The sequence below is a fragment of the Pempheris klunzingeri genome, chromosome 3, assembly GCF_042242105.1.
Source record: "Pempheris klunzingeri isolate RE-2024b chromosome 3, fPemKlu1.hap1, whole genome shotgun sequence".
Classification (NCBI taxonomy): Eukaryota; Metazoa; Chordata; class Actinopteri; order Acropomatiformes; family Pempheridae; genus Pempheris; species Pempheris klunzingeri.
The window spans coordinates 16,145,906-16,165,337 of NC_092014.1; the positions used below are offsets into that span (position 1 = coordinate 16,145,906).

Sequence of the window (19,432 nt, forward strand, 5' to 3'; positions counted from 1 at the left end):
GCTGCTTCTGACTCTTTTTTCTCAATAACCTCTTTCTTTTCTTTTCTTCTCCTCCTTTCTCTCCCCCTTTTTCTCGTCTTTTTTTGCTCTCTCTTGTTTTTTTTCCAAATAAAAAACATTAAAAAGCCCACTCAGCTCAAGTAAAGAATGCAGTTTTTATCATTGCGTGCTGAGCTTAGCCTACACCCATTTTTATTTGACAATCGTTAATGTGTTTTAATGTGTAATTAAACCCCAACATTAGGTATTAGACTGGGTTGAGCAGTGTGTAAAAACACCCCTTTTTCCTTTGAACAAAATTAAAGATTGCAAAGTATTGATATAAATAGATCACATGCATTCTTTTAGTAATATTAATAATGATAATATGATATTGTGATAAGATAAATCTATTTTGATTTCCAGAATATATTTGGGGTTTTTTTGGACAATTTTTCATATAGATAAAAAAAGCATTTGGAAACTTTCTATCTGACACTGATTAATAGACCTTTCATTTTGTGGAAATGTAAATTACTACACATAAAAGGTAGTTGTAATTCAAAATGATACAAGCGGTATTGAAGTGGAATACCACAAAGGAGAAAAGGTTTGCACCATTAGTAATAAAGAAAGCATGTGCAATACTTAATTTGACACTGGGATAAGATTTCTGTCTTTCATCATGAAGAACCGCAGAACACAAAGCTGAAAAATGTGCGTGTCAAATCTTCTGCTTTTCTACCTGTGTTGCCCGTACAGTGGTGCACTTCTACTCAGAAACAGGACAAATCTGATAGCTGAGTTCATTCAAAAAGAAAGAGGGGATCAGGAAAAACTAATAAAAAGAGCCAAATAGCACACGCTGCCTCATTTGTCGGTTCCACCACGATGATGGCCTCCTGATTCCACTGGAATAATCTGTTTACCTCATATCTCCCAACGCTAAACAAAAGAAAACAGATGCGGGTAGACGAGAAATTTTCAGGGGTTTTACTCTCTCCCGAGTCAGGCAGAGCCAAAGAAACTGAGGCTTATGATCGTTATGTAAAAACCAAAAAAAAACAGGGAGCTGTTTCTGGGACAAAGGCACCGTATCACGGAGCATGCCAGTTTCGCTGGTCAATTTAATGGGAGACCAAACATAACAACATTGTCTTTGACTCGCCTTTCTCATGTTTTTTTTTTTTTATTTTCCCTCGAGTCTGCTTGTGTCATCATGGTCTCATGAGATAAATGCAGACCCTGCGGTTTTGGACCAATCTGTGTACGTCTGTGACACCCCAATGTTAGCCTTGCGTCTGTGTGTGTGTGCATGCATGTTTTGGAGCGAATGAGCACACAACAGGGCTTTGGCTAGCCCGATACCATTAGCTATCCAAATACACAGACTTTTTTCTGAAGCCAAGAATAGTGTGAGAAGACTCCCTCTCACTCTGTCTCTCTAATGTGACGGGGCTCTCCCTCTACATTAACCCTTCAGATTTGATATGCAGCCACCTCGACGTACCCCTGACGCCAGACAGATAGATAGAGACGTGAAAAAGAAGACGCGGGCCCGGCTAAATGAGAGCCGTCAGCGAAACATTCACTGATGCCAAAGCCGCTCTGCATGTGGAGAGCTTTTCTTAGCCGCCGTGGGCCCTGTTCCCACCGCAAACAATACCAAAGCCTCAGACCTGACCGACTCCCTCGGTGTCGAGATTTCATTTAATCAAAACTCAATGGTTACTTCACTGCTGAGGGTCATCCTGAGCTGTGCACACACATAGACACAAACAAAAACACTTCCACACAAGGACAGTCCACTCAACCCTTGTGATGTCATGGGATCCGGAGAAGAGATCCAGGAAGTAATTAACAACAGATTATTTGCACAGGAAAGAAAGAAATACTGAGCTACAGAGCAGTGGGAACCTGTGTAATCCATCAGAGTGTCCGACAACTTTTAACACTTTGCGAGCCGTTCAGCCATGACTGTCAAGATGCCTCTCTTTTTCTCTGTTTCTCTCCTCTTCCTACTTTCCCCCCGAGTCTTTCTCCCACATTTCAGTTCTTTCCTCCCCCATAAATCTCAATACTCAAGGAGTTTTCCCTCAGTGATGAACACAAGTGGGGCTTTTGCTTGTGAATCCTTCCTGTGGTCAGTGAGTTGACTGGGGGGCTGGCCGCAGTGCTAGAATTTCTCTGGGCTTTCTCACAGCACTGTCCAAGGCATTACTATTGCTATAGCAAGAGGGAGGCGGGATCTGGCACTGCAGAGCGTGGAGCGTGGAGCGGTCATGGCAGAAATGGCACGGCGAGCACATTTCACACCTCCCTCAGAGTGACTGCAAATTTCCTGTACTGTACTTTTGATTGGAAACACATTTGAAACATCTTTTCATGATCACACTTATGGCGTACAAAAGAAAGAAAGTTTTTTCTTTGTTTTTTTTTTTCTAAAAAAAGGAAAGCAGTGAGAACGAGGTCCAGAATATGAGTAATTGCACTGAGCTAACTTTGGACCTCACAAATGGTTGTTTTTTTTAATCCTCTATTTTTCCAACCTTGAATTAATCAGAAATGTGCTGAGTTTAAGATGAAAAAGCACAAAGGTTATGAATCAAAATCAGCTGAGCAATATGAGAAGCAGCTAAATGATTTCTCCTCAGATGGTGCACAAGTGGACACCACATATGCGGTAGTAAACTAAACTATTACTGTAAACTAAGCCTATCCAACACACTTCATTCATGGGACATCAGAGACCTTGCCAGTGTGTGGGGCTCTGGCAGACCTTTGGCTCTTCCAGGCCAAAGGCAACCATCTCCATTATAATACCAGTCACTCAATATCTCCATTATGATACCAGTCACTCACTGTTAATAAAACACTAGAAATAATGCATGACTCACTGTGCTGCACCACAACCACTCTGCCAGCATTTCAGTTACAATGTTCAAAGACGCGCTACTCTGTCTGGTTTGTTGCTCTTTATCTGAGGTGCCTGAAAAACAGAGGAGAGGGTTGTGAATTGTGGCAGCGTGGTTTGTTCTGTTACGGCTGCAGTGTGTTATGCTCCGTAACAGAGAGGATCTCAAAGGCTGGCTGGCTGCAGAACAGCCTGAGAAAGCCTGACGGCAAGCCCAGAGATTCCCCGTGGCAGCTTTTGCCACTCTGTCATAAACAAAACACAAGACGTCTTTCTCTTCTTCCCACACCAACGGGGCTCGGGCGCTGCCAAACAGAACAATCACTATCGCAGCCTCTTCTCCTTTCCAACGCGCTCTCTCTCCCTCTCTCTCTCTCTCTGTCTCCTACAATATAAACAAAAGAGATCAGCAGAGGCTTTACCTCTGTGAGAGCAACAATGAGGGCGATGTTTAAGGAGACAAAACAAAAGTGTGCACGGGATCAAAGAGGAGAGAGGAAGACAGGGATGCTAAAGACCGACAAAACGCAAACCAAACAAAAACAAACAATGACAACATCTTGTCATTCACTGCCCGACTGAGGCAAAAAAACCCGCAACCGCACATCACTGTAACAGATAAGCGTGACAGATAAATGCAGGCCTTTATGCCCGTTTGCTCACACATATTTACAACTTAAAAGTAAATGAGAGGCAAGTGGTAGTAGTGGCGACCTTGTAACAGGTTTGCACAACAGCGGTTTGCCCTTTGTCTGTCCCTTTGTGCCCCTCTCTATCCGTCCACAACCCCCAAAGTGTCTCTCCAACCAGGACTTGAACTGAGCACGGGCTCTTTGGAGACAGATAAAAGTGCTGAGGCACACTGTGTTAACCAGATTAGATAAGAGCGCGCACACAGTAAGTCTACATTATGAATGGGCAGCGCACTGGGCAGCCCCTCCAAGCAGCCATGTGTTTTACTGTACTGCTGTAAACCAAAGTGCTGTAGCGCCGAGTGTGAAACAACAAAGTGAAAACTGGACAGCCAACGACACCAGAACCTGTCGAGAAAATTAATCACGAGGCATCTGTAGTTTGTTTTTGTAGTTTCACAGTATACGTAAAAAAATGAAAACACAATATTTCAATATTCTTTCACTTTTTACTGCGCAATCCTCCCTCAATCATTTACATAAAAATGTCAACATAATGATGTGTAGCCACCAGTCTTGTCACTTATAGTAGTATATTGCAAAACAGATACAATATTTATAGCTGTTAAGTGCTGAATTTTGTTTCTGCATCCAGCATAATAAGAGAACCATTTTTCCTTCTCAGTAAGTTTTAAAAATTTGGTAAATAAACTTAACGTAGATTAAGATACCTAACACTTTCATAATAATTTCCTTTCCGAGACTAAAAATTCAATGGCAAATACAAAATTTTTCTAGACTTGGTGTTTAATTTATTTATATTTATTTTCCTGAACATATATTACACAAACATAATACTATATATAATGTAATCTTAGAGAATAATTTGCATGAAAAATTGTGTTTTAAATTGTGTGAGCAAAACCAGGCTCTGCAGATATGTTACTAAATCCCAAAACACGACTCAATGACCCAAAATCCACAATAAGTCGTTATAAAAACGTTTTTTTGCAGCATTGTCTCAGTTAAAGTGCAATAACAAAGTCAGTCAAAAATGTCAATAATCTTACATCAAACGATCATATTTGAAAGACAGTTTATCTGAAAAAAAAAACAAATAACAGACAGACTTCCTCAGTCAACTTTAGGACTGCCTGCTACCTCCGGTTTATCACTGCCACAGACAGACCAACAGAGTGAAGCTGGAGCTGCTGCCAGGGTTTGGCTCGGGCCGTGCGAGGTGTTTGGCCCGGACTAAGATTTTGTGTGTGTGTGTCAGAGAGAGAGAGAGAGATGCAGAGAGAGAGAGAGACGGCTGTGATAGCATTTGGCTACACTCATATTAGCGGCTACCATAAGAGTTTTGCCTAGGCAGAGAGTGGATGTGTGTATTTGGGCAGTGACTGGGGTACGCTGTATGTATATTATCTGCCTGTGTGTGTGTGTGACGCTGGTTAAGTCACTGTTTGAAATTACCAGAAAATTCCAGCTGAGATAATATTAGGTCATGAGCGTATGTATATGTAGCCAGCAAATGGTGAAGTAGTGTGTATTTGGAGGATTTGGCTGTGAAATGTGTTTCATGTGTGCATGCGCGTGTGGTTGCTGTGATGGTGTTTTTTGCAATGTGGAGGAAAAACTACAACACAGCCAGTGTTTTGGCTGTGTGTGCAGAGTACGCGCACTGGAGGCTACAGCGATGTTTGGCCGTGTGAGTGTGTGTATCCATGATGGTGGCTGAGATACAACAATGTTTGGCTGTATCAAACTGTATCTATGATAGTCCTTGGCCGAGAGTGCATGCTGTGTGGGTGTGTGTACGCAATCGTGACTAAAACCGTGTTTGGCTCTATGTGTGAAAGTGCGCTACAAAGATGACAGAGTTGTTTTTCTTTTCTTTTTTTTTTTTTAAAAATCAAATGTGTGTGTCTTTATTTAGCTGTGTTTGTATGTGTGTGTATGGGTGTGAAGGTGGCTGCAATAGTACTGGCTGTCTGTGAGCACTGCCGTTTTGTGTGTGAGTGTGTGTTTGGCAGCCAGGTCCAACGTGGTGCTAGCGTTCAGGCAGACGGTGAAGGCGGCAGCAGCCTGCGGCCTGAGAGCAGGAGACTCGCGGCTCTGCGCTCCCTCTCTCTCACACACACGCACACAATCTGGGCTGTGGCCAAATGACGATCCCTAGCTACAATGGCCTTATCGTGGCACATACACTTCAACAGACTGAGTACGATTTTATAAACAGCGACTCTCACTCATTACACAAAAACACACACTGTTTGACAGTGGTGATCATCTCATAAAACACACACACACACACACAAATTCCTTCCTATAAAAAACACAAAATACATGCTCATATGAAGCCGCACTCAGAAAAATGAACACGTACTTGCCAGACCACGCTGGCGAAATGCCTTTGACACACACTCACATATTCTTTTTATTACTGTTGATATTCTGTTGTCATGTAAACAAACACCAAGAAACAGAAGAAAAAATACAAAAATGTGCTGTTTGCTAAGAGAACAAAAGCAAGAAGGTATTTTCATGTTGGTCCTCAGAGCTAAATGTTTGCTTTATTTATCTAGCTAACTATTGCTAAATAAAAACTTTTCTGCATTCACAGTTTTCATATAATTATCTTAATTGTAACTTAATTATCTCCTACATTTGAAACACATTTTTAGTGCGTTTCTGAAACTTATCTAACTTAGGATTCTCTTCATGTATTTTTATTTCTGTTGTTCCCTCTCTGTTTAATTATGTGTCAAACAAGCAAGTGTTTCGGTGTGTGCACACGTGTGTGATTATGCAAATGTGTGTGTACATCTATATGTACATGCCCACAGACATGTATGACGAGTGTGTTGGCATCCCTCCCTATCAGTGTCTAGGGTCCAGTTGGCCACATACCTGGCGTGTGGACGAAGTAGGCCAGGTAGAGGTCCAGCTCCTTGACGGACACTCCGATGTGGTGTGGCTGGACACACAGGCCAGGGTTGGTGCACTGTGGCGACTTGACCAGCCGCTCCCCGTCCGTGCTCTCCAGGGGGCTGCCCTTGAACAGGATGACCATCACCAGGTCCAGCCGCCACACCTTGTCAGCCTGGCGCAGGCAATCGATGCGACGGATCTTGCCCTTCTGGTCGGGGTTGGACAGCACGCAGCAGGGGGGCTTTTTCCCCGTGATGGTGAGCACAAAGTCCTCACGGAACTCAGGCCGGATGTCCTTGCGGAGCTTGGCCAGCAGGCGCGAGGCCCACTTCTGCTTGATCTCTGGCTTCTCCCCCAACAGCTCATCCTTCACTGCGCGCTCTTCCTCCTTGGACATGCGCTTCTCATGCTTCTTGAAGTATTTGCGCTTGCGGGCCTGCAGGTTGAACCAGGTGTAGGCGAAGGCGCGGACATGGGGCAGCAGGGCCTCGATGAAGGGGTGGAATTCATCCTGGATGAGGGAGGAGGATGGGGGGAGGGTGGAGGAGGAGAGGGAGGAGGGGGGGAAGCAGGAGGAGGCAGTGGAGAGAGAAGGGGAGAATGGGGGAGAGAAGGATGGGGAGAGAGGGAGTGGGGGTGAGGAAGGGAAGAGAGAAGAGAGGCAGTTAGCACCGGCACGCAGCATGAAGGAGCAGCGCCTGCTCTGTGAGAGCGGAGGGAGAGAATGAGCGAGAGGCAACGAGAGAGAGAGAGAGAGAGAGAGAGACAGAGAGAGAGAGACAGAGAGAGAGAGAGAGAGAGATGCTTTACACTCTCCACCTAACACCTAACACAGACACATCACATTGAAGGACACACTTAACAAAACACTGAACAAGCAAATACTGAAAGATTGAAGGGAAAGAGATGGAAAGGGAAAATTAAGTGTCTATTGTGAGGGTTTTCTTCAAAAAATATTAGTGTAAACATTTAGGTGACTGCCTAATTAAATTAACACATGTAAATGTGTTCGTTAGAATGGAAACATTGCCTGACTTGCATTTACTAATAACAAAACTACAACAAAAACAGTATCAATTCTAGAAAACATTATTAATTCTAATAAACATTTTATATCTACATCTGGAGAAAAATATGAAAACTTTAAGTATTTATAAAACATTATGAAAACTGACAATAGTAACTAATATATAATGCATACAATCATGAAATAATTTGAGTGAACTAACATAGCAAATTATTTAAATTAAACAAAAAAATATCTGCCCATAAACAACATAGCTGTGTCCGCACTCAAAATTATCTAATAACAGTCGTTATCACAAAACATATGTGAATACAATAAGTTAGTAATAACATGGTAGTTACCATTTTGCTCTCTCATCATAAATTCACCCCGCCGATTGCAAAGAAACTTAAAATGCGCCACCAGGACAGTAACTGGCTTGCTGAGTCAAAAGGTGCTCGAGCAAAGCTGCGTATATTAGAAAACAAAAGACTGAGGAAAAAAAATAAGCAAAAAGAGAAGCTGAGAAACTGTCCAATAAAAGCAGCAGGGGGGAAAAAAGCTGAGAAAGAGGAGACAGGCCAAGGGGGCGCAGTGTAATACCAGCACAGGAACACAGGAGGTACTGTAGCAGGAGCTGTAGGAGGGGTGCTGTTCAAGAGCACAACAGAAGGAGAGTGTAGAGAAGTTCAGCAATCTCTCTGTCTAAAAGGATTAAAAAAAAAGAGCTGGACGAGCTCGAACAAAATAAAACAGATATTGCTGCAAAAAAAGGATAAAATTGTCAAAAACTTAGACAAGCCTCTTTGTTTGTTTGCAAAAATATGTAGGAAAAAAATATCTTGATGAAAAAGCAACAAAAAAAATGCTTGGCAAAGCGGCGCGTGCTATTGGTTCAATTCTCTAGGATCTGCATAAGACTCACGGAGAGGGAGAGAGAGAGAGCTGGACAAGGGGGGTGCGGACGGAGGAGAAGAAGAGGAAAAAAAAAAAAACAAAACAAGAGGACCGAATCAATGTTGGAAGAGTGTGCACGACCGCTGGCAAACCCGAGTGCAGCTTCTTTTTTCCCCCTCTTTCTCTCCAACTCTGTCTCTCTTTCTCTCTTCCTCTCCACTTTCCTTCTCTAACCATTGACTGAGTCTGTGCCAACATGCAGAGGGCCCACCTATTTGGCACCGAGTCTCAAACAGCCCAGCCAATACGCACGCTCCCAGCGCTGAAAGGGAGGGAAGAGAGAGATGGCAGAGGGAGAAGCAGAGATGTGGGGGGTGGATGGTTGGTGGCTGGTAGTGGAGAGAGAGAGAGAGAGAGAGAGAGCGAAAAGAGAGAGAGAGAGGGAGGGGGAGAGACGAGGACTGTGTGTGGTGCAGGCAGAAGGCACGTCATTAGCCAAATAGACAAGTTCCAATCTAGTGCAAAGGCAAAGTCCAGAGGATATTAATTTTACATGCGTCCAATCCAGACAGCACCCGCCTTCTAAACCCCCCTCCCCCACGCCTCCATCGCCTTCGTCACCAGCGTGGTCACAGCCATCCCAACAAACCAGCTCGCTCTCCAACTGCACCCCCCACCCCCACCCTCCTCCTCGCCCCCCGCTCACTCCTAACCCCCCCTCCAGAAACACCCCTCTCTCTCCCTCTCCCTCTCCCTCTCTGCTCGCGTTACACCACCTTGGCATGGGATGGCATGAGAAAACACAGGCCCAAAATCCCACTAGACCCTGAGACCAGCAGCTGCTCCTGGATTTACCACACAAACAAAGAGAGGAGGGGGAAGAAAATGCCCGTTACCCCCCCCCCCCCCCCCCCAACAAAAAATACCATCCAAAAACATGCTCTCCTGTTTCAAAATGCACTCTCACATCCAAACTGGCCCGTTCACTCCCTCCCCTTTTTTTTTTTTTTTTTTTTTTTATTAGTCCACTTTATAAGCCCCAACAGGACACACACAGAAACACATTAAAAGTTTCTGTTACCAAATTAGAGAGCAATCCCATTTGTGGGTGAGAGACAGGATTCAGTGGACAATGACGGCTGAAAATGCTGTGGTGGACAGCTTCATGTTAGCCTATGCGTGTTAAGCTGTTTACTAAGGCAAGCGGATATTAAAACTGTCTAAAACAGACTATACCGCTTCCCTGTAATTCATAAAGCTTTAGTCTAATGCTTCCAGATTCAGATACGCTGGTCTCTGTAACAGCGAGAAGAATTATAGTTTCCTACTGCGGCCACTAAATTGCCCACATTTCCATCGTGTTGGATTGTGAAGAACACAATGACACATGATTGAGATTGAACAGCAGCAGAAAGTGAGGCAGCACAAGGCTGTATGGCCGCCCTGGCAAGCACGTTGTGTCCCCTCATTGGCTGACCCACATGACCTCAGAGGGACAAGCTGTGCCCATTGCACCATGGGTGCAATATCCGAGAGACAAAGGCTCTCACCAAGGATCAGTTCAATAGATTCTGATATATAAATGAAAACCGTATACTTATGGATCACTCCTCTCATTAGAAGTGTATTTAAACGTCATTCTTCCAAATGACAAAAAAAGGAGCACATTTGCTCATTTATGCTGTCCAAATTACATGAATTAGTCCACGAGGCTCAGAGGAATTATAGAGACATTGTCAAAACCGGAATCTCGGCAGTGGGCAGCCACAAAAAGCTAACTTGTCATGTGGCAAAGTTGAGGGCCCGGCCATTTGATTGTGGGTTGAAGCCCCCTGCTGTGCAACAGGACAGGCTGTCTGTGTGAACGCCCTACAAAAGGCCAAAGTCCTCTGGTTGGCTCCCAGGACCATCAGATTTAGCCTGGCCTGCTCCCCCTTTCAGTGTCTGACAGAGGAGCCGCAGCCTGGATGACTGGCTGGTCGACTGACTGGCTGGCGAGCTGGCTGTTAAGTTGGCTGAGAGGCTACACGACTGGCTGGGTGAATGACTGGTTGGCTACCCGGGTGGGTAGCTAGCTGGCTAGCTGGCTGCCTGGCTCATCACTACTACTGCTGGGAGGGGGCAGACCCCATCTGGACCAGGCCGAGCCGGGCCGGGTGCCGATTGTTCGTGCTAACATACGCCTGCCTCACACAGCCACACTGAACACGTGAAAAATGTGGGAATGAGAGAAGATGGCGGAGGCTGTAAAAAAAAAAAAAAAAAAAATGGAACATGAGGAGATGGAATTAAAGAGGATGTGTGTGTTTGTTTTTGTTTTTGAAGAATAATGACGGAGGTGTGTTTGTCACTTATTTGAAAAGACTGAGGGGATCTAGACTTTTGATGAATGGGCCACAGACAAAGAAAAAGGAGTGATATGTGCCAAGTATTGCTGTCACTTCCTGTAATATCATCATGCCATTACTGACAGGAAAAATGATAATAACCAAGATTACTATCAGGGAAATTCAAACCTCTCCTTTGTCCATTCAAACTAGCAACACATTTGCTTTTGTATTTCCAGCCCTGCAACATTTTTTCAGCAACATCACTCTTATTAACTCTTTATGTAACAAAAAGAGGATTAAAAACTGACAGGCATCTTTTATGAGACTACAAATTAATCCATATTATTGAGCAAATACTATTTGTATGAAACATGTAATCTTTTTTTTTAAAAAAAAACAAAACCTTTTTTCACTTAGTTAAATCCACTGCCAGGACTATTATGATCATAAACTGGACCAAACACAAAAATTACACACAACAGTATTACACAAGCTTTGAGGTCTGTGCACAAGTTGCAGCTAAAGCAAAATCTTTTATGATTTTGGCCAAGAAATGAGTCTGTGTGGCACCGTAATATTTAATGTGTCAGGTTTTTTTGGTGTGTGACATTTTCAAACACACATTTCCCTCAGCTCATTAGAGAAGTTTCTCCTGTTTGCCCAGAATTCTCCGGGGCAGAACGGAGGGTGGCAGTTCTTCGGGCCTCGGCCACCGGGCTCTTTAGGTATCTGCTCTGCAATAATTTGAGCGAGAGCTCATCTTATCTCTGCATGCCATGCTCTGTCTTTCAGAAAACGGCGACCTTTGTTCGCCAGGCTGGGCAGGACAATCTCCCCTCCTGCCCTGACAGGGTACAACTCAGGTTTTATTAACAAGGCCAAACTTGGAGCCGCCGCCAACGACACAAGACAAAGGAAAACGCACAAATTTAAATTGTTGTATTCAATATTTGGTGGTGTTAAACAAAAAGAAAAACAGAGATAAGGACTTAGAAACAGTGCTCAGGGCAAATTCACCCATTACACCCTGCTGTCACGTGTGCAAGGCTGACTGAACATCCTCAGTGTCCATCAGTGAGAAACACACTGCAGTGGCTGTAAAATGAGGCCTGACAATGAATAAGATAAATGGCAGCAAATTCAGGTTGTGAGCACACGGTGGGTCCTGTCGTTGAAAAGTGCCTATTTTTATTATTTAACTACTATCAAATTAGCAGTAAATAAAGCCTACATGAGGAAGTTACCCGTGTTGTACCAGAGGAGCACTGAACACTAAAGCCCTTCCGCATGGCCTGTCCTTCAGCCGCCTGAACTTTTGGTACAGTAACATACATTTAATCCCCTCACCTTGGGAAAAAGGAACATACCTTTGTCACCGTGTTCACCGGAAAATTATGCTCACCCCCTCCCTCCACCGGTGTAGCATTAATGTGGGCTCACCACGGCTCTTTCTCTCCGTTAACCTCGGCGGACGGTTGTTGTTTATCTCCGTCCGTCTCCTTCAAAGTAACTCTTTGTAATTTACGTTCGTTAAAATACACAAACTGTCTCATCTTTGACAGTAAACCCGCTCTGAGTACCAGAGACGTTCAGATACGAGCTCTCCATCTTCGTTCAGAGGAGACTGACCCTGAGTTTTGCTCACCGTCTCCTCCCACGCGCGGCCTACGTTGAACAAAAAGGGTCAAAATTAATCTTAAAAGTCGAACTGGGATTTAAAGTGCGTGGACGTGCAGCAACAGAGCTACTAAACAAAATAAAAAACATTTTGAAGTGAGACCCCAGCCATGGAGGAAAAAAAAAACACCAGACTCAACAAATAAGTCATATTTGCACAAAAGCGTTCGTGCAGCTTTCCTCCTTCAGTGATTGCACTTTAATTAATATAGCCTACTTGGTGGTGTTTCTTTAAATGGCTTTGTATCACTTTTATGTAAATTTAAAACGGATTATTAGTTCCCGTGTGGTGAATGTATGTGCAAGCAAATTATTTTAACAACTGTGACTTGGGCCTTGTTCCCACAGTGTTGTCAACAGCTCTAATAATTACCTGAGATCCATTAGTGTGATGATAGTTATGTAAATAAATGCCAAAGGACTCACACCTGCATAAGACGTGTGGGAAGAAAGATCAGTTTGTTTGACGCCACATCCTGCAGGGTGCGGACGGCTAAGACACGAATTATTTATATTTGAGCTGCAGAAACGAGGGTTTCAGCCTTTGCCATTACATGAACAACATGAATGTCACTTATCATATCCTCTTCTTTTTAGATAAATTGCGATTTTAGCAAAACACAAAATGTGATATTAAAAAATGAACAATGTAGATGTAATAAATCAAGGCACAGTAAAAATAAATCCAGTTGTTCATATTTCCTATTGATATCATACTACAGGCCTTTTACATTACTGTATTGTTGCCACCAATATGAGCCAAATGATCCAAATCCCTTAAAAATGTTGGTTTGAAGTTCAAACTAGTTGGTTTAAAAATTACAATTTTTCACAAATTAAAATTAGAATACATTGTAAAACATTTAAACAATTGCTAACCTGAATTAATGAACTTTGATATCCTGAAAATGCAAATAATTGAATTGTGTTTTAAACAATGGGAGATTATTGAACTAAAATTCTACATTCGCATAAATGTGATGAACCTTTTCATTTTTGCAGTTTAATTTGAAAATCCAGAACATTTTATTCAGTCATTTTAAATAGCTGGTTCCTGGTTTAAATAAATGTTCGTGAATTGTACTTAATTTATAAACATACATATATCTATATAATGTGCAATAATAATAATAATAATAGTTTTATTCATATTTGCTGAAACCCAGGAGCAAATTAGCCTTTTTGCTATATCAGCATTTTATTCAATGACATTTATTCTTAAAATGTAATTATGGAGACAAAATCTAAACTTACTTCTAATTTTAAAAGAATGCTACAGGCATGTTACTGAAAACCACATTTGTCTGATGAAATGAATTTGATTAACTGCCTCACAGACAAGTTTGCTTTTTTTTAAAAAAAAAAAAAAAAAAACTCCATTCAAGATGATAAGATGATAACACACACACACACACACACACACACACACTTGCAGAAAGCACATGAAGGTTACATCGTTTCAGGATGTGTCACGACTGGAATTCAACTTTGACATCTGCTGTGTGAAATCACATATTGACAAGTACTGTGGTGATGTAAGGGAAAGACTGTGAGAGATCTGAGCTATTTTCCTTTTGTGTGTGTGTGTGTGTGTGTGTGCGTGTGCGTGTGCGTGTGTGCGCTCTGATTACTTGAGATGGACCAGAATAATTTGGGTTAAAGTTTCTTGGGCTGTTTGTGCTTTATATGTAAATAAAATGTTTATTTCAAAACCTGCCACACTCCTCTAAACTTTACATAAAAACAGACCATTTTTAGCCAGAGCAGGCACGAAGCCATTTCAGGCCACAGAAAAAGAAAGTGGAGGGAAAATAAAGTTTCTTCAGGTTGAGTGAAGTTTCCATATTTTGTTCCTATGAGGAGTGCAGGAAAAGTAAGGTGTGCAGGCCTGACCAGTGGTGAGTAACACCCTGCCATTAAGAGGTGATGAGTTAGTAACCTCACAAGCCTCAGGGATATAAAATAATTATGGACAAGTTGACATAAACTACTATTTCCTTGGAAACTCTAATGAAATAGAAAAAATGCGTACTTTTTTTTTCTTCTCCTTTCATTCACTTATTCACTTATTCAGGCCCACACACAAACACTCACACACAGACCCACATTATTCTTCTTAAAAATTTCCTCCTTAACTTCATCACTGCCAGTGCTTCAATTTCCATCCAGCTCAAAACCTTTTCATCCATTCTACTCCCTGGAAGAGGAAAAAAACTTCCCCTCTTTCTGCTCTCTTTCTCCCATCGGCACAGATTGATGTTAAAAGTGTGTCTGTGCATCGTTTGTAATTACGCCTGTTTACACACTGAAGCATTACTATGTGTGAAAGTCTGGAAGCCATTTGTGGCATGAGGCTGAGAGGGAAAGACAGAGCGAACGAACTTTAAACAGCTCCAGAGACACAAGGACTGATAGCAAGCTGAGGCTTCTGACAGGACTGCAGACCTGGGTAATTTTATACTCAAATATGCTTTCACGTTTGTGCGACGGATTTGTCTGGGCAGACTGTTTCAGCCTCAAATGTAAGCACATCAAAGATAAGATCAAGGGCTCTTCGTGATATTTTTAAGTCTCCAAAATGTATTCAGCCAGGATTTTCTTGAGGTTTGTGTGGGTTTTCTATGAGTCTGGCCCATCTGCATAAACGTCATCCTATACAGTTAATTATAAACATAACTTTAACCCCACGAGTGAGTTATATTCCCTGTTCATATTCTGAAAATGCTGGAAGTCAATTTGGACAGCTTGAAAATACATTTAGTGACGTTCTTTTGTTATAAATATATCTGGCTTGAATTTGGTGAACACATCAGACTGTACTGCGGGGACTGCAAAGAGGGCTGTGTGAAACATTATACATTTACTGCTTATAATGCAAAACTGAATGTTAATCTTGATAACAGCAACATCAATTAGACAGAATGTTTCTCTTAGAGATGATGTTATCGTGATATAAATAAAACTGGGCAACATTATAGATTTCAAACTAAATTAGGGGATTCTGGCGCTGCACGTTGCAAACAATGATTTAATAAAACCATTTCAACATGTGGCTGCAGCTATATGGGGCGGTATAGGATTACATGTGTGCTGAGTGAATACATATTGTGCCATGTGTGTTTACATTACATCAGTTTCTGTAGCGTCACCATGGCAAATGCACGGATGCACGCGCACACACACACACAGTAATGTTGGTGTGGCATTTTCCGACAGGACATTGCAATAAAACTGAGAGTGCAGCATTTCCCCTCGACAAGGGCAGCCATTCCTGATAAGGTCAAGTAGGCAGTGTGATATGTCGAGTGTGTGAGGGGTGCTAGAGGAGTGTGTGTGCGTGAGGGGTGATGGCAGAGTGAGGCAGCTTCAACTATACAGGGAAGGAGAGCGTCTGTCTCACACTTTCTGTCTCACTCCTAACCGTAGCGCATGCTGCACACACCTACAGTGTTCCAGTCGGCACATGCCAGCGGCGCACACTGGCTACCGTGCCCTGCCTACAGCTGCAGAGAGGGCTTTGAACCTCATGGTTAGCAAATACAGCAGGAATCAAGCAGATAATGAAACCCGATATCCCCTCCCCTCCATGCCCTGCTCCAACAGCCAAGGCCTGCTTCTCCTCACACAAGAGATGCACTATTGAGAGACTTTCTCTCTCACTCTTTCTCTCCCCCTCATTCTTTTATTCCTCCCTGGTCCTCGTTCTGCCAGTCGGCAAGGCGAGATGCCAACCTCTCCCAAAAGCCGGGCAGAGTGCCCTCACCCTTTATGCAAATGCTTCACCACAAGCCCAACTCACACATTCACTCTGTGCCCCCACCACCACCACCATCACCTACTCCTCCATTCCTTCATTTATTTCCTTCACCTCTTACTCTGCGATCCCTCCCTCTCGCTGACACGTTTTCCCTTTTCCTGTACTCCATATTGTTGTTGCACTTCAACCATCCCTCCCTCTGCTTTTTACAGCTTCACCCTCGCACTCAATTGCCTGTGCTCCCTCTATCTCAATTGCTATCCATCTTTTAGCATCTCTCACTCTGCTCCCCCTTAATCCTTCCACCGTGGAGCTCCCTCTCCCCCTCTTTTCTCTCTCTCACAGAGCTTGACTCACACAGACTCAAACTTGTACACTCATTCCTCAGCCATTGCCAGACAGGCAAGTGCAGAAACACCCTTTACCCCCCCCCCTCCCCCTCAACTTCTTCTTCTTCTTCTTCTTCTTCTTCTCTTTTGCTCTCTCTCTCTGTCTCACATGCAGCCACTCATGCCTCAACTCATGCCCTGATACTTCTCTTAAAGGGAAAGTATCTCTTCTATAAACCATACTGTTTTTTTACCTGCTGTGGTCTGTAAAATCATTGTATTGCTTGTCAGCATTTTGTATTAATTGTATAATTTGCTGGAAGCCAGTTGGCACATTTATTCATACTGTCATTGTGACTTTATCTCCTATTTTTGCGTGATTGATTGCTTCCTTGATTGCTGAGCAGGGTGTTAATGGAGCTGAAAAACACCTCCCTTAACATACAAACAAAATACTTGCAGAGCAGTGGTTTAAACATGAGTTTGGCCACGTTCACATGTTTTTCACATTTTGAAAAGTATGGCAGGTAGTGTTCCAAATTCATGGGTGATGGGTGAAGTCTAATTAATTTCAATCTGGGTGACTGAAGTATGAGATGAAATCCCTTTGGCTTTATGAAATCTGTTTAAAAGCTACTGTTATAACTCATAACGCTATGGTTGTCAAGCTGGAAATGGCTGTTTTTTGTGGGGACACAATAGAAACATGACACGGGTCTAATCTAGTGAATTACTCTTAGTTATTGTGTTTTTTTTTACTATGCAATTTTGAATCATGTCAAATCGCCACAGAGTCTTTTAGTCATTTAAAGTAATTGTAAAACAAAATCACTCAAAGTGTGTTGAGTTATAATCTGTGACTTCCTAAAGCCTCAAACAAATACAAACGAGTTCTCAATAAGAAAGAGAACAAAACTTCAGGTGAGAACAATTTATCATTTACAATTAGAGCACTGCAAATGTTTGGGGCATGCTACTTTGCAGATGGGAAACCAACCCTGTTACATTAGCATCCTATTTCCGCATCAGTGAGCTCCCTATCAGGAACACTGAAGCTTGCAGATTCAATTCTGCTTATCATGTGAGCTGGAGTTTTGCCTGTGCTGAGTTGGCGCTGCGAGGGTTAAACGGTGCCCGCTCCCTGTGGCATGATATGAGCTGGGCCTTTGCCTGTGCACTCTGCCTTGTCTGTGCTGAGTTGGTAGTGTTAGGGGTTAAGAGTGGGTGGCTGCTCCAAGTGGCTTCATATGTGACTCTGATCCCATTAGGGTTAAAAGGTGTCTGTTCCAAACGGCTTCCTGAGAGCTGGTTCTTAATCTCTGCTACACATGACAGCGTTTGGGTTAAAGGCAGACAGGCTCTTGATATGGCAGCGAGTTATGCCCGACTCTGAGCTGGCAGTGTGAGGGTTAAAGGTCGCTCTGCTCATTTTGAGTGGCATTCCCTGTAGGGCCAGCACCATGCCAGGCCGGAAGAAACAGAGGACACACACAAACACATACGAGGCGAGAAACAAAGAGCCTCCACAACCACACGCACAGACACACACATAAACAGTTGAGGACACGTGCACACACACACAACAACTAAATCATTTTGAAACTTTTATCCTCTCAAACCAGCGCTTTCCTTTTTTAAAGATGTAGAAAGGGGAGGATAGACAGAAGCACGATGCAGACGGGCGCCTCTGGAAGAGTGTGTGTGCAGTTATCTTCACTGTGACCACGCTCGCTGACTTCCCCAGCCTAAACTACCACCTCGCACAGACCTCAGGAGCACCACAGTACCACAGGCAGACGGCCATAAGTACATGTCCTCAGAAGGGAAATAAAATGGAGGAAACCCACCTCGATAAAAAGGCTCTTCACAAACAGGCCCGGGAGAGAAAAAGGAGAAGGGATCCAAAAAAAATGTTGCATCACTGATCCAAGCTTCAAATCAGGTTAGTGTTGGATTTATATTAGTGAATCCTATGTATTTCATTCTCACATTATTGGAAAATTTTAAAAACAATATACTAATTCCTCAAGTTCAACAGGTATGAAATTCAATTGAAACAAAACTCAAACAAAAGAACAGTATATGCTTTTATGCTGTAAGTGATAACTACTGCTAACAGCTTGCATCTGGTATAAGTAATATTTTGTACTGACCCTTTATTGTGCTGGGAAATTGAATAACATGTAAGTGAAGTATTTCATACTTGTAACAAAATGTGCCCTTGCTGACCTCAGACTGAATCATGCCATATATATATATATATATATATATATACACTGTTGCCCATAAAGTTGGAATAAAATGTTTTTTACCTCTTCTCATGAAATGATTGTGACAATGTGATTTATTCTTGATAAATAAAGTGTATATCTTCTCAACTTTATTGATCAAACTCATCCAAACATATCACAGTGAAACTTAAACCACAATTAACCTTTGCAAACTGTGTATTCAGGCTTTAACAAAATTGGGGGTATTGAACAATCATTCCAACTTTATGGGCAACAGTGTATATAGATATAGATATAGATATATGTAAATATATTTATTTATTTTACTTTTTCTTATTTACTCAGTATCAGCTTTATTGTTGACTTACTGAAAGTAAAAATAATGAAAAAATCTTAACCATAATAAATATTTTATTTTGCAGCGAATAGTACTGTGTTTATGACTTTACCTCAACGAAATTGGTCCGGTATGAAATACCAGTCAGTCTCCATTTATAAACATGCGATTGTATGAAAAGATAGTATCACAGAAAAGTGAGCCAGAAGGAGAGAGCTGGACCGAAAGCAGCAAGAGCTGCCACGTCAGATGCTGCTGAGGCTTCTTGGCTGTCAGGACTGAAACACACAAACACACACACGCACACACACACACACAGTGTAGACACACATGCAAATGCAGTATGGCCTGCGCACGCACAGGTCCACAAATCCACCCAAATTCACATGCACAAACATAAACTCATATA

The 19,432-nt window shown here is 42.6% G+C and overlaps 1 protein-coding gene across 8 annotated transcripts in view; it reads right to left on the reverse strand.

The window, feature by feature from the left end:
* nfixa (nuclear factor I/Xa) overlaps positions 1 to 19,432 on the reverse strand; it is a 109,454-nt gene that overhangs the window by 66,560 nt on the left and 23,462 nt on the right. For 7 of the 8 annotated variants that reach the window (XM_070856464.1, XM_070856466.1, XM_070856468.1 and 4 more), the window contains one exon: positions 6,439 to 6,970. In XM_070856464.1, the coding sequence (XP_070712565.1) occupies positions 6,439 to 6,970 (532 nt within the window). Of the gene's footprint in view, positions 1 to 6,438; positions 7,163 to 19,432 lie in introns of all 8 variants that reach the window. The other variant, XM_070856462.1, reaches the window with a different exon arrangement.